This window comes from Neoarius graeffei, chromosome 9 (assembly GCF_027579695.1).
Source record: "Neoarius graeffei isolate fNeoGra1 chromosome 9, fNeoGra1.pri, whole genome shotgun sequence".
NCBI lineage: Eukaryota > Metazoa > Chordata > Actinopteri > Siluriformes > Ariidae > Neoarius > Neoarius graeffei.
The window spans coordinates 44,891,304-44,904,394 of record NC_083577.1 but is presented as its reverse complement, the minus strand read 5'-3'; the positions used below and the strand labels follow the sequence as shown (position 1 = coordinate 44,904,394).

Genomic DNA, 13,091 nt, shown 5'->3' with positions numbered 1-13,091 from the left:
ACCAACAGTTGTCTCCTTCTCACCCAGCTTCTTGCTTACGGTTTTGTAGCCCAGTCCAGCCTTGTGCAGCTCTACAATCTTGTCCCTGACACCCTTAGACAGCTCTTTGGTCTTGCCTATGTTGGAGAGGTTGGAGTCTGATTCTGTGGACAGGTGTCTTTTATACAGGTGTCAATTTAAGACAGGTGTCTTTAATGCAGGTAACGAGTTGATTAGGAGTGTCTAACTGGTCTGTGGGAGCCAGAACTCTTAATGGTTGGTAGGGGATCAAATACTTATTTCACTCAACGAAATGCAAATCAATTTATATAATTTCATAAAATGTGATTTTCTTTTTGATATTCTATCTCTCACTGTTAAAATAAACCTATCCTTAAAATTATAGACTGTTCATATCTTTGCCAGTGGGCAAACTTACAAAATCAGCAAGGGATCAAATAATTATTTCCTCCACTGTACCTTTGAATTTCTCATTCAAATTTTTATGAATAAATTTTATATTGCTCAACAATAAGCCTGTTCGGTTTCATTTGCCTAGACTATGCACTTTCTGGGATAGTTACATCTCAAATATCAGATTTTTTGAAACACCCTGTATATATAGATAGATAGAGTTAAGATTAAGCCAAAGTGTTAAGAATAATGCAACATCAAATATATTCAAGCTTTAGAAACTGTCTGAAGTCGTATTGTAGTTTCACATTTAGTGTGGGAAAATTTACTTGTCTATTGTTCTCAATTCATGTTCGTTTTTAGCACCTTCTTAAAGCTTTAGTTAAGTCACAGCTTGACTCAGAACACAAATACAATTAAAGCCGCTAGCGGCCTTGACGGGCCCTCGCACGTGTGGTTCTGCAACCCAGGACATTCCGCCACCCAACAAAACAGTCACATGTCATATATTCATCAAATGTTCAAAGGTGATGTGCATGTTGCAAATGTCATGACTGCTTGAGGGATGAGAGATAGACAGACAAAGACTGTGTGTGTGTTTCTGTGGTGTGAAAATGTACATTTATATATGTACAAAACTATACGTGTCTCCTCCTTATCTCTATCTCATGCTGTAATCTTAAGTCATCTTAGCTTTCCTGTGTCTGCAGTGTGTGTGTGTGTATATATACACACATGCAGAGTTTTCATATGTCTGCAACAAAATGCACAATGATGGCAGGTTACTATGTGTGTGAACTCTGCATGTACACACACACACAATAACAGTGACCTGCCATCATTGTGCATTTTGCTGCAGACATATGAAAACTCTGCATGTACATTCATATGTCTGCAGCAAAATGCACAGTGATGGCAGGTCACTATTATTGTGTGCGCGCGCATCTATTTGTCAGAGGGAGAGAAAGTGTGTGTGTGAAAGAGAGTGTGTGCTCATAGATGTTGCGTGTGCATACTTGAGTGTGCGTGTATGCATAAATATGCATATGACAGTGTGTGCGTGCACAGAATTGTATACGTCACCCATTCTCATGAGTATTCAGGTGTGTGTATATGATTGCAACTGTGTGTATGTGTGTGTGCGCTACATGTATATGAGTGTGTTGGTGGCGCTATGTCAGGCATGTCATAGATCAATCCGACAAAGCATTGAAAATTTTTGGCACATTTCCTGCTTGGCCAGATGGTGATACTGTGCTAGGCATGTGATTTAGATGTGTCAATATCATCAGAATCACGATATCCAATATTTTGTAAAGTTTCAGATCAATCCATCAATGAATTTAACATTTTTCCCCCCATTTCCTGCTTGGCCCGACGGTGGCGCTATGCTAGGCATCTGAATTACACATGTGGATAGCATCACAATTATAATACACAATATTTTATAAAGTGTCGGATCAATCAGTTAAGGCATTGCCAATTTCTGGCACATTTCCTGCTTGGCCAGGTGGTAGCGCTATAACAGGCAGGCCCATTGGGCGTCAGGTTATCATAATTATAATATCTATTGAAGTAAGAAGTGTCTGACCATACCGTCAATGCACTGTGGCTTTCTGACACGTTTCCTGTTTATGTGGCAAGATATTAAAATCATAAGTCTATTTCAACATATTACAAGATCTCAAAAATCCCTTCACAATTTAATATCAGCGACATCTTGGCATCACGTATAACAAATTTCACATGAATCTCATGAACCGTCTAGGAGGAGCATGTTAAAATTCATCATGTGTCAAAACACACATATTCAAAACCCTATTCTTTCCTTGGCCAGTTGGTGGCGCTATACCAGACAGGCATATTGGGCATCTAGATGTCATAATAATCACATTCTCTAATAACCTGAAAGATTTCAGCCAAATCATTAAATGTATTATGACTTCATGACACATTTCCTGTTTATGTGGCGAGTATTAAAATTCATAATATTGCCATTTCAACATATTACAACATATCAAAAATCCCTTCGCAATTCAACATCACCAATATCTTGGCATCGTGTTTGCCAAGTTTGACATGAATCTGATGAACCGTCTAGGAGGAGTACGTTAAAAATGACCATGTGTCCAAACGCATATAAGCCCAATTACCTCACTTCCTGTTGGGCGTGGCTAATGCAATGTATATACGAAAAGTTGTTCGTCTTGGGACGAACTACATACGTACCAAATTTGGTATGCATAGCTGAAACTATATGCCAATCCAAGGACTCCATGACACTAGGGGGTGCTATGAAGTCCCTGGGGTTACAATGATGTGTGTATCAAATTTCATGAGTTTTCGTGCATGGGAAATGCCTCAAAAAAAGCCAAGTGTGACAGAAAAATAATAATAAGATGATTAATCCTTCAAAAAACAATAGGGTCTTCGCACCAAACGGTGCTCGGGCCCTAAAAAGTTGTGAAATAAATGAGTGAACAAAGAGTAGCTCGATCATCTTAATAGTTTTTGGTGAATAATCCAGCTTCACAGAGACAAACTGCATCACTGCGGTTGACATTTTAGAAAAAGAATCATACCAAGTCAGTTTTCTGGTTTTAAAGTACTGTATACATTACAACATTATAGAGCTACAAAATCCTCCTTGTCTCTTTGCATATGAGGGTGTTATATCAGAGTTCCACTGTCCGGACATGTCCACGGTGAGAGCCTGACACGAGGCTGCGCACACACTCCGAGCTCTCCAGTACGCTACCACAGCAGGACCAGTGTGGCTTCCCTGGGTGACCTTTATGTCCGTGACCACAGCCCTGGAACCCTCCTGTGGGAAGAAAAAAAAAAAAAACCACACACACACACGAAGAAGGGGAAAAAATAAGACACAGCTCATCATATACAAGTTAATCTCATGAAAAAGCATTTAAAATAATGCATACAGCTGAGTACTGAAAAAAAAAAAGATTCATAACATCGACCAGACAGTCTCCAATGCCAGTCAAAAGTTTCTGAACACACTGTAATGCTTTATTCAAGTTGAAGTTGCAACTTATAATTTCCCCATTTACAACTGGTAAAAATCAGGCGGCAAGGTGGTTCAGTGGTTAGCACCGTCGTCTCACAGCAAGAAGGTTCTGGGTTTGAGCCCCGTTCTCCTTGTGTCTGCATGGGTTTCCTCCCAGAGTCCAAAGACATCCAGTTAGGCTAATTGGCTACTCTAAATTGCCCATAGGTGGGAATGTGTGTGTGTGAACGGTTGTTTCCCAAGCTTAGAAATGGGAGGGTTGTGGCAGGAAGGGCATCCACCATAAAACTATGCTCCAAATAATATGACGTGGATCAGTATGATCTACATGGACCCCGACATGGCAATAGTGCTGGACAAGGAGGAGGAAGAACTGGTAAAAACCACCAAAAGCCCTCAACTTGAAATTTCATCTCACTGACTTGGGGTAGTCATCTCAACTCCCAGCTGCTTCCCTGTTTACAGAATGATGTCAAATCAACAGGACAGTGTAAAGTGCCACTTCTCTACTTTTAAATTAGCTGACTGCAGTATTGGCTTTAGAGAACATAATATACAGACACAGCAACACTGACCGTACTAATCATTATTTTGAAGAGGTAATCACCAACATTAGAGAGTCATCATGAAAGTTTGCCAGCTAGCTTGTTGCCAACATTATTCACCAATGTCTGCTGCTGTACTGTAATTTCAGTCCAGCATGCTGTAAGAATGTATGAAGTTCACTATAGTAGAACAGCACCAATAACCATGCAGGCCTGTCACTGTAAAAGTACAGTTAAAGTAACTTTTTAAACATGCTTAAAGACACTTTCACGGAGGCACTAACGTAACATGCACTACATCTGTCTTAGTTAATACCGTCGCTATCCAAATCTATGGTTTGTCCAAAATCTACGTTTATGGTAACATATGGGCCTTTTCCACGACCCTTTTTCAGCTCACTTCAGCCCAACACGGCTCGCGTTTCGACTACCTCAGAGCAGCATGACTGAGCTCACTTCAGCCTTACTCAGCACCCAAAACTCGCACGGTTTTGGAGTAGGGCTGAAGTGAGCCCAACCGAGCCGAGTGGGGCTAGGGGCGTGAGCAGACACTCCCCTGTGCACTGACTGGTGAGGAGGAGTGTCCTCACATGCCCACACACGCCCCGCGAGCACGCTGGGATCTGTAAACACCGTAAACCCGGAAGAAGAATTACGACAAAAAAAGGAATTGAAGAAGTTCCCTCTCTTTCTGAAGCCTTACGCGCCTCGCCTCATCTATACGCTCTTGCCAGTATCTGTTGGCGTTGTTGGTGACAACAAGCCACAGCACCAAGACCAGCAACACTAACGACTCCATGTTTATTGTTTACTATCCGGGTCGTGAGACTACCGCTTAAAAGGTCACTGATGTCACTGTTTGCGCCGCCTAATGACATCACGTGACGTCCACCCACTTTCGCTAACTCCACCCAATGTGTCCACCCACTTCCAGCCAGCACGGTTCAGCGCGGTTGTAGTCGAAATGCAACTCCAACAGCCCCACTCAGCTCGACTCAGCCCAACTCAGCCGCGTTGGTAGTGGAAAAGCCCCACTAGTCTTTCAGAAACTGGTTTTCTTGCCTAATCACCAAATTAGTCCCATTAGAATCCGAGAGTGGACAAGGAATAAGTCCTTAAAGTCAAAGATTTAGGCATTAGATGGAACACATGATAATTGTGATAAACTAGCAAAATGTACAAATGTAACTTTACATGTATTAATCTACTCCTTTTCAATTCTGGCACCAAACTGGCATGATATTTCTTTTATTTAACCCTTTCTTGTAGTACACTGGCGTTCCACACTGCTGCCAGATTGTAAATTGACTTATCGGACATTTTCAATCAGTATAAACAAACTAATTAGTTTATCGCCGCAGGTCTATTATAAGATTAGTCAGGACACTTTTGGCTTTCTGTGTGTATACTATCATGACTGTGTGTTTAGCTGCTGGTGAGCAGGGCAATGGGAAAGGGAGGGGTGCGAGTTCACTCAAACAAGTGTAACGAGTGCAACAAGCAATTGCAATCCACCATTTACCTCTGATAACTGATTTTAACTAATGGGAGTGACAAGGTTGGACAAGATAAGGAACGAGCACATCAGAGGGACAGCACATGTGGAGAGCTTGGGAATTAAGCGAAGAGAGATGAGACTGAGATGGTATGGGCACATCCTGAGAAGAGATGCAGAGCATGTTGGAAGGAGAATGTTGAGGATGGAGCTGCCAGGCACACGAAAACGAGGAAGGCCAAAGAGGAGAAAAATGGATGTGGTGAGAGAGGACCTGAAAGTGGCAGGTGTGGTAGAGAAGGATGCGGAAGACAGGGAGCAATGGAGACGAAAGATCCGCTGTGGCGACCCCTAATCGGGAGCAACCAAAAGAAGAAGAAGATACTACATCATGTGCTTTATCATGGCACTTATGCTGTGAATTGAAATACATTCTGAAAACCAGCCCTAGTTGTGCAGGACTAATGGCCCTTTTCCACTACCCTTTTTCAGCTCAATTCAGCTCGCTTCAGCTCACTTCAGCCCGACACGGCTCGCGTTTCGACTACCAAAAACCAGCACGACTCGGCTCGCTTCAGCCCTGCTTAGCCCCTAAAACTCGCACGGTTTTGGAGTGGGGCTGAAGCGAGCCAAAGCGAGCTGAGTGAGTCTGGGGGCGTGAGCAGACACTCCCCTGTGCACTGATTGGTGAGGAGGAGTGTCCTCACACGCCCCGCGAGCGCGCTGGGATCGGTAAACACCGTAAACCCGGAAGAAGAAGAATTACGAATTGCGAGAATTTCTGAAGCCTTATGCGCCTCGCCTCATCTATACGCTCTTGCCAGTATCTGTCCGCGTTGTCAGTGACAACAAGCCACAGCACCAAGACCAGCAACACTAACGACTCCATGTCCTCCATGTTTATTGTTTACTATCCGGGTCGTGAGACTACCGCTTAAAAGATCACTGATGTCACTGTTTGCGCTGCTTAACGACATCACCTGACGTCCACCCACTTTCGCTAACTCCACCCAATGTGTCCACCCACTTCCAGCCAGCACGGTTCAGCGCGGTTGTAGTCGAAATGCAACTCCAACAGCCCCACTCAGTTCGACTCAGCACGGCACGGCTCAGCCCAACTCAGCCGCGTTTGTAGTGGAAAAGCGGCATAAGTGTGCTGTACCTGGCATGGTCCCCGGACAGCCACACCGTGCCTCTTTAGCGCCTCCACTAGAGCAGAACGAGCAGCAGTGGAAGATCCCATTGTGGCGCTGAAATTTTCTCTTCACAGTCAGCCCAAAAGGTGAGCCCTGGAGAGCAGAGAACACAGTCACATCAGTCCTGCAGTAAAATCACACCTGTTTAGAGCTATTAATACTGGCGCCACACATTCAAAAAAAAAGCTGCAGAACCAAGTTATTACCTTCACGTGCTGTGCTTTGACAAACACCCACACGGAGTAGGGTCCAGGTTCTCTGGGTGTGTAGGAGACAGCATACGACCCATCATTATTATCAATCACTGTTGTCTCCACTTTGCTGTAAGACATGAAAGGCAGCGTAAAGAAGTGCTGTGCAAGTTTTGTAACCACAAAATCATGAATATCAAACACAGACATATGAGCTTATAATGAAACACTTCAAAGCAGTTAGACGACGTTTTCACTAGCTGCACAAATAAGCCAAGACTGACTTGGATATTTAGCAATTAATCACACTATATGATTAAGCCATCTTGACAGAGGCAGAACGGTTTTCTTTCTGAACCTCAGGGCATACTGGAACAGAGGCTTATGCATCTTCCACTGCGGCTCCTCCTGCTCTAATGGAAAGTAAATTGCTACCATAAAAGGTTGCTGCAGTAGTCTGGAGTGTGACACGGTAGTGCTCACTGGTCCTAAGACCCATTACTTAGTGATTGTAGCTCTTTGGAGAATAGACAGATGCAAACCATAAAGAACTGAAGCTGATCGTTGCAAGCTTGTGTAAAATTCCCTTCAACAGAATGGACTTAACTGCAGGGTAAGTCAAAATTATGTTAACCATTTATTCACAAAACATAAACCATATGTGCAAGATGATTTGCAGGACGGTCTCAACCTGTTCGCCATCGTGTTCAACACACGAAAACCAGCGAGCAACAGTACCGTTTAAAGCCCGGACACACATTTCGTGTGGAACAGATGATACCACAGTCCTTATTCTGTCCTTGAGGTCATTGATATCACATGTTTTCCTGCAATACACGCGCTCCTTCACCATACCCCATAACCAGAAATCACAGGGCGTCAAATCAGGGGCGTGTGGAGGCCATGGCAATGGTCCACCATGACTTATCCATCGACCTGGAAACGTGTGGTCAAGATAAGCACGAACAGTACGGCCAAAATATGGCGGTGCGCCAGCCTGTTGGAAATACCCCGCCAATCGGATCCGTACTGGAAGCTCATCAATGGCGTACTGCCGCCCCATCTGTAAGTAGACGCCTGATGTCACTGTTGGGGTGTCAAAAAAGTAGGGCCCAATTACATCAGCAGCGGTCACGGCGCACCACACATTCAGGAGAAAAAAAAAATCCATTAGTGTTAACATAATTTTAACTAACCCTGTATTTAGGAAATTCAGGTACTTAGGAAGCCGTCCACACGTAACATATAAATGTACAAGATTTCAGAGTGGAGCTTCAAACTCACCATTCTTTCTTTTCTGTGTGGATGATGCTGACAAGCACAGAGTCTCCTCCTTTGCCCATCAGTTCCCCTGCAGAGTCTCTGCAGATGAGTGTGAACTCACACTTTTGGCCCTCAAGACACTGCTGGACACCTGCAAATTATAGAGCTCAGAGCTGACTACAAGACCTACAGACAAACAGGAAGTAACAGACTTATAACTTCAGTGTGACGAGTGATACACGAAGTCATTATAGCAACAGTCCTCCTGTGAACTCATGGTTTAAAAACACTAGGTTATTGATCAGAAGGTCAGGGGTTCAAGCCCTAACAGGAGACAAGCTGCCACTGTTGAGCCCTTAAACCCACTCTGCTCCAGATGTGCTGCATCATGGCTGACCCTGCACTCTTCTTCTAAAAAAATAAAAAGTGATCGTGGGCTATTGCAGAGCTTTACTGCCTGCCAGAAAAATTCAGCCATATACTCAGTCTCACAGATCACCAGTTACCAAATGGCACTGAGAAGATTAAAGGCAGATACAGAACATAATAGCAACACATTTTCTCCTCAAACATCTCTCAATCTACTTAAAAAACACATACGATTAGTAACGGATTGATTTTTCATTTTATAGATTACCCGACCCGTTCAATCCTTAAACCACTAATCTACAAAGCACTACAAGGAAACTCTGCATGCCACCTCATCCCTGCATACAGCAAACCACAGACAAAATGCAATATGCCGAGAGATTACTCTGAGTGCATCAACAATATCAGTGAGCTACTGCTTTCCCCAACATAGCCAAGGACAGCTTCTTTGTCAACTGTGGTGCGTTTCACCTGTGTCTCTTGTGTTCTTACAGAGACCAGCGGGAAACTAGAGAGAGAGCTGAGCAGTCCAGGGCCGTGTGTGTATATGTGCATGAAATGAAAGAGTCACTGAAAAATGAAGTTAAAAAAAAAAAAAAACACACACACACACCCACCCGCACCTCGGGGTGTCAAGCCTGTCTCCCATTTCCTCATTTCCCAAGAGCCGCGAGAGCATTATAAACTGAGGTGTGAGATTTTTGTGAATGTTACTTCAGAAATGATTATTTTTGAGCAATTCGTACATGATGAATTACACTACGTTCACCCTGCAGGCTGAAGTGACTCAAATCTGATTTTTTCACCCATATGTGACCTGTATCCGATCTTTTATTGACAATATGAACGACACGGATCCGATTTTTTCAAATCCGACCCAGGCCGTTTGGATACGTGGTCCTAATTCCGATTCCTATCCGATCTTTTAATATGCGACTTCAGTCTGAACCGCCAGGTCGCATTCATCCGACTTACACGTCATCAACAAGCCACAAACGTCACTATTCTGCGCTGAAGTAGGCGCCGGGTCTCTCAAAAAAAGTTACAACAATATGGCTTTGATGTTCCTTTGAACGGAGGTTGCAGTCACTACCCCGCAGAACGCCTGAGCCAAAACCCTTGCCCTCTTCCTTCTCAACCTCCTCCTTAACATCAGGCTATTGTGCATGTTCTGGCTCCGTCGCAACAACAACTGCATCATCGCCAGGTACTCCATGCTGGCTACTGTCATACACAGGAAACTTTAGGTTACTTCCGTAAACACTGGCCATGCTCACTGCGTGTGACGTCGTCGTATCCTGCAATGCGCATGCGGAACACTTTTAGGTCGCTTTTCGTTCACACTGAGGATCACATACAAGTCGCATATATTTGTTAATGTGAACGACCTCACAAAAAAATCGAATTTCACAAAAAAATCGGAACTGAGCATTAAGCCTTGCAGTGTGAACGTAGTGTTATTGAGCATGCCATTCCTGTTTTTTAAAATGCAATCAATTGCTTTAAAGTGCACATCACGGGTAAATTCAGGAGCAAGATCAATGTAATTCTCCTATTTTATATTAAACTTTGGTCAAATATCTGTCATATTCTGCATTCTCTGCAATTTTTTTACCTTGCGCAAATCCAGAAAAATTCAGTTGAAATCAAGCCATTTGAGGCGAATTGGTCCACCTCTGAAAAAACTTGGCATTTGAATTTCCCGGGAAACACTGATTTTTGTGACGTTGCGTGCGGGACGCCTCCCTCTGAATCCTACGCCAGCGCTGGTTTGTTTATGAGAAAACGACCTGGTGGTTTTCTGCAAATTTCTTCAACGTTATCGCGTAATTATTAAAATGGTTAACAGATGTATCGTAGGAGGGTGTTGCAATACCAATCTTGATGGGATTAGTACTCATCATTTCCCAAAAGACCGGACAATGAGAGAGAAATGGGAGCGCTTGGTCTACACAGGCTGTGCACTGAAACCGTGCAAAGCTCGCGCAGCCTGCTGGTGCTTCCGCAGGTAACGTCACGAATCTGGCTCCAGACTCCCTTGGGATTTTTCCAGACGCGTTTTATTTTATTTTTTTCTGCTGTAGACAGATGGCCTTGTGCAAAATTACCCTTCTGGATGAGTGTGTAAAGGGACATACTTTCATATATTTAAAAAAACAAACAAACAAACAAAAAAAAAAAAAACACGAAATTGGTCCTGAATATGCCCTTTAAAGCTAATAGACAAATTTATTATACTTGGTTGCTATTAATGCCATGGCGCGGCACAGTGGTGTAGTGGTAGGCACTGTCACCTCACAGTAAGAAGGTTCTAGGTTTGAGCCCAGCGGCTGACGGGGGCCTTTCTGTGTAGAGTTTGTATGTTCTCCCCGTGTCTGCGTGGGTTTCCCCCGCAGTCCAAAGACATGCAGGTTAGGTTAACTGACTGCTCTAAATTGTCCACAGGTGTGAATGGTTGTTTCTCAAGCCCAGAAACGGGAGGATTGCGGCAGGAAGGGCACCCAGCGTAAAACCATGCTCCAATTAATACGACATGGGTCCTCGTCGCAGTGACCCCACATACATAAGTGGGACAAGCTGGAAGGAATGAGTGAGGTTGCTGTTAATGCCATGCTTGTCAGCTTTTCAGTATTTCAGGTTTCCCCGTTAAAGGGGAACAGAAGTCATTTTTTAAACTTGCTTTATTTCTTAATTAACGTGTTATTCAATTACGTTTTCGGTTTTATTAACCATATATCGTGACTCGTATTGGCATATCATATTACACTTATCGGCCTTTTCGGTTTTTAGCCATGCTGAATGTAGTTCGTTTGGTCCACGGCAGGCGTCGCTTATCCACGCGATCTTCACAAGACTTGCGCAAGACTTCAAGTGTGATGTGTCAGCGCCGCCATTTTGAAAACTGTTTACACAGCAGCCAGATCGCCATATCATTCCAATTTGGATTAATTTCGAGATTTGCCAGCTTCATCAGTAATGGAGATTATGCCATATGACTTTGAACCAACGTGGAGTAGAGAACAGTTGGAAAGACGACAGGATAACATAGGTCGCGTTAACCGACAATTGTCCGTCGTTGACGGATTTTTTTTTAGCTATGACGGAAAAATCTGAAGGCCGTCGGTCATTTTGACGGATGTTTACCGTTACCATTACCAATAACAATAATAGCCTAATAATAACAATAATAACACATAATGAAACACAATTGAAATTATTGGCAAGTTGTGGCAGAGTTTTCTTACATACAGTATACATAGTCTTCACTGCTGTCACTTTCAATCTGAGCCGACGTTGTGGCAGTCTCGATGTTCAGTGCATAGGCTGCTCATGTATACACTGTAGCCACTGCGCAAGGCTGTTCCCCCCCATCGCGCTCCTGACCGCGCTCTCACTTTTCTAACCACTAGCACAGTGAGATGTATTAATGTTTCCCTTCTCTGCAGAAGACACGTCATTTTTGCTATTAAAAAAAAAAGAGATGCATTGGGTTGTTTGTGTCGTTTCCCTGCCTGTACAATAGCGCTCATTTAGGCTAGTTGTTTTCTTGTTTTTAAAATGAAAATGTTGATTTATTGTATTCTTCCCCAGCAAGCTTAGGAAACTTAGGAACATCACTGCTCGAATATCTGCTAAACTATCATTTTAATGAGAGCACGGGTAGACAAACTAACATTTAAACATAACTTCGTTTTATTTAAGACCTTCTGTGTCAGGTTCCAGGCTCCGCCGAGCCGAGACGCGGGGTGCAGCTGCACCACTGGTACAGAAAGACCGCATACTGCAGGATTTCCTCCCTATGAAGAGAGTACTAGCAGGGTCGGGAAATCCAACTTTCAGAGGCTCTTGCTGGCTTCTGATCACTTCCCTGGGAGAAATGTTTCCCGACTTCAGAACTTTGGCTGAAGTGGCGCTGGTTATTCCAGTCTCCAGTGTCGCAGCAGAGCGCGGGTTCAGCCACACATCACATCACATTATCTCTAGCCGCTTTATCCTTCTACAGGGTCGCAGGCAAGCTGGAGCCTATCCCAGCTGACTACGGGCGAAAGGCAGGGTACACCCTGGACAAGTCGCCAGGTCATCACAGGGCTGACACATAGACACAGACAACCATTCATACTCACATTCACACCTACGCTCAATTTAGAGTCACCAGTTAACCTAACCTGCATGTCTTTGGACTGTGGGGGAAACCGGAGCACCCGGAGGAAACCCACGCGGACACGGGGAGAACATGCAAACTCCACACAGAAAGGCCCTCGCCGGCCCTGGGGCTCGAACCCGGACCTTCTTGCTGTGAGGCGACAGCGCTAACCACTACACCACCGTGCCGCACGGGTTCAGCTTTCAGAATAAAATTAAAACGTCAATGAGAAGTCGTCTGTCCGAGGCAAAGACGCAAAATTTAATGACAATTGCCTTGGCAGCAGTCTCCATTGACGACTTTGATTATGCACAAGCGAGCTCCCAATTTAAATTGAGCTCACGCAAACGGGTCAAATTAGATTGTCACTTAAATCGTTGTAGTGGACTGTTCATATTTTAACTGCAATTGTCTTGCTACGTTGTAAAATAACATTGTTCATATGCCGTTAAGGCACAACAGCCGCAATG

General features: G+C 43.9%; 1 protein-coding gene across 1 annotated transcript in view; it reads right to left on the bottom strand.

Moving 5' to 3' along the window:
- Positions 1 to 2,092: 2,092 nt before the first annotated feature.
- trim45 (tripartite motif containing 45) overlaps positions 2,093 to 13,091 on the bottom strand; it is a 42,933-nt gene continuing 31,934 nt past the window's right edge. Inside the window, exons 3-6 of the mRNA XM_060929577.1 lie at positions 8,130 to 8,259; positions 6,861 to 6,975; positions 6,621 to 6,747; positions 2,093 to 3,217 (exon numbers count right to left, since the gene is read on the bottom strand). Of these exons, the coding sequence (XP_060785560.1) occupies positions 3,069 to 3,217; positions 6,621 to 6,747; positions 6,861 to 6,975; positions 8,130 to 8,259 (521 nt within the window). The 3' untranslated portion in view covers positions 2,093 to 3,068. The remainder of the gene's footprint in view (positions 3,218 to 6,620; positions 6,748 to 6,860; positions 6,976 to 8,129; positions 8,260 to 13,091) is intronic.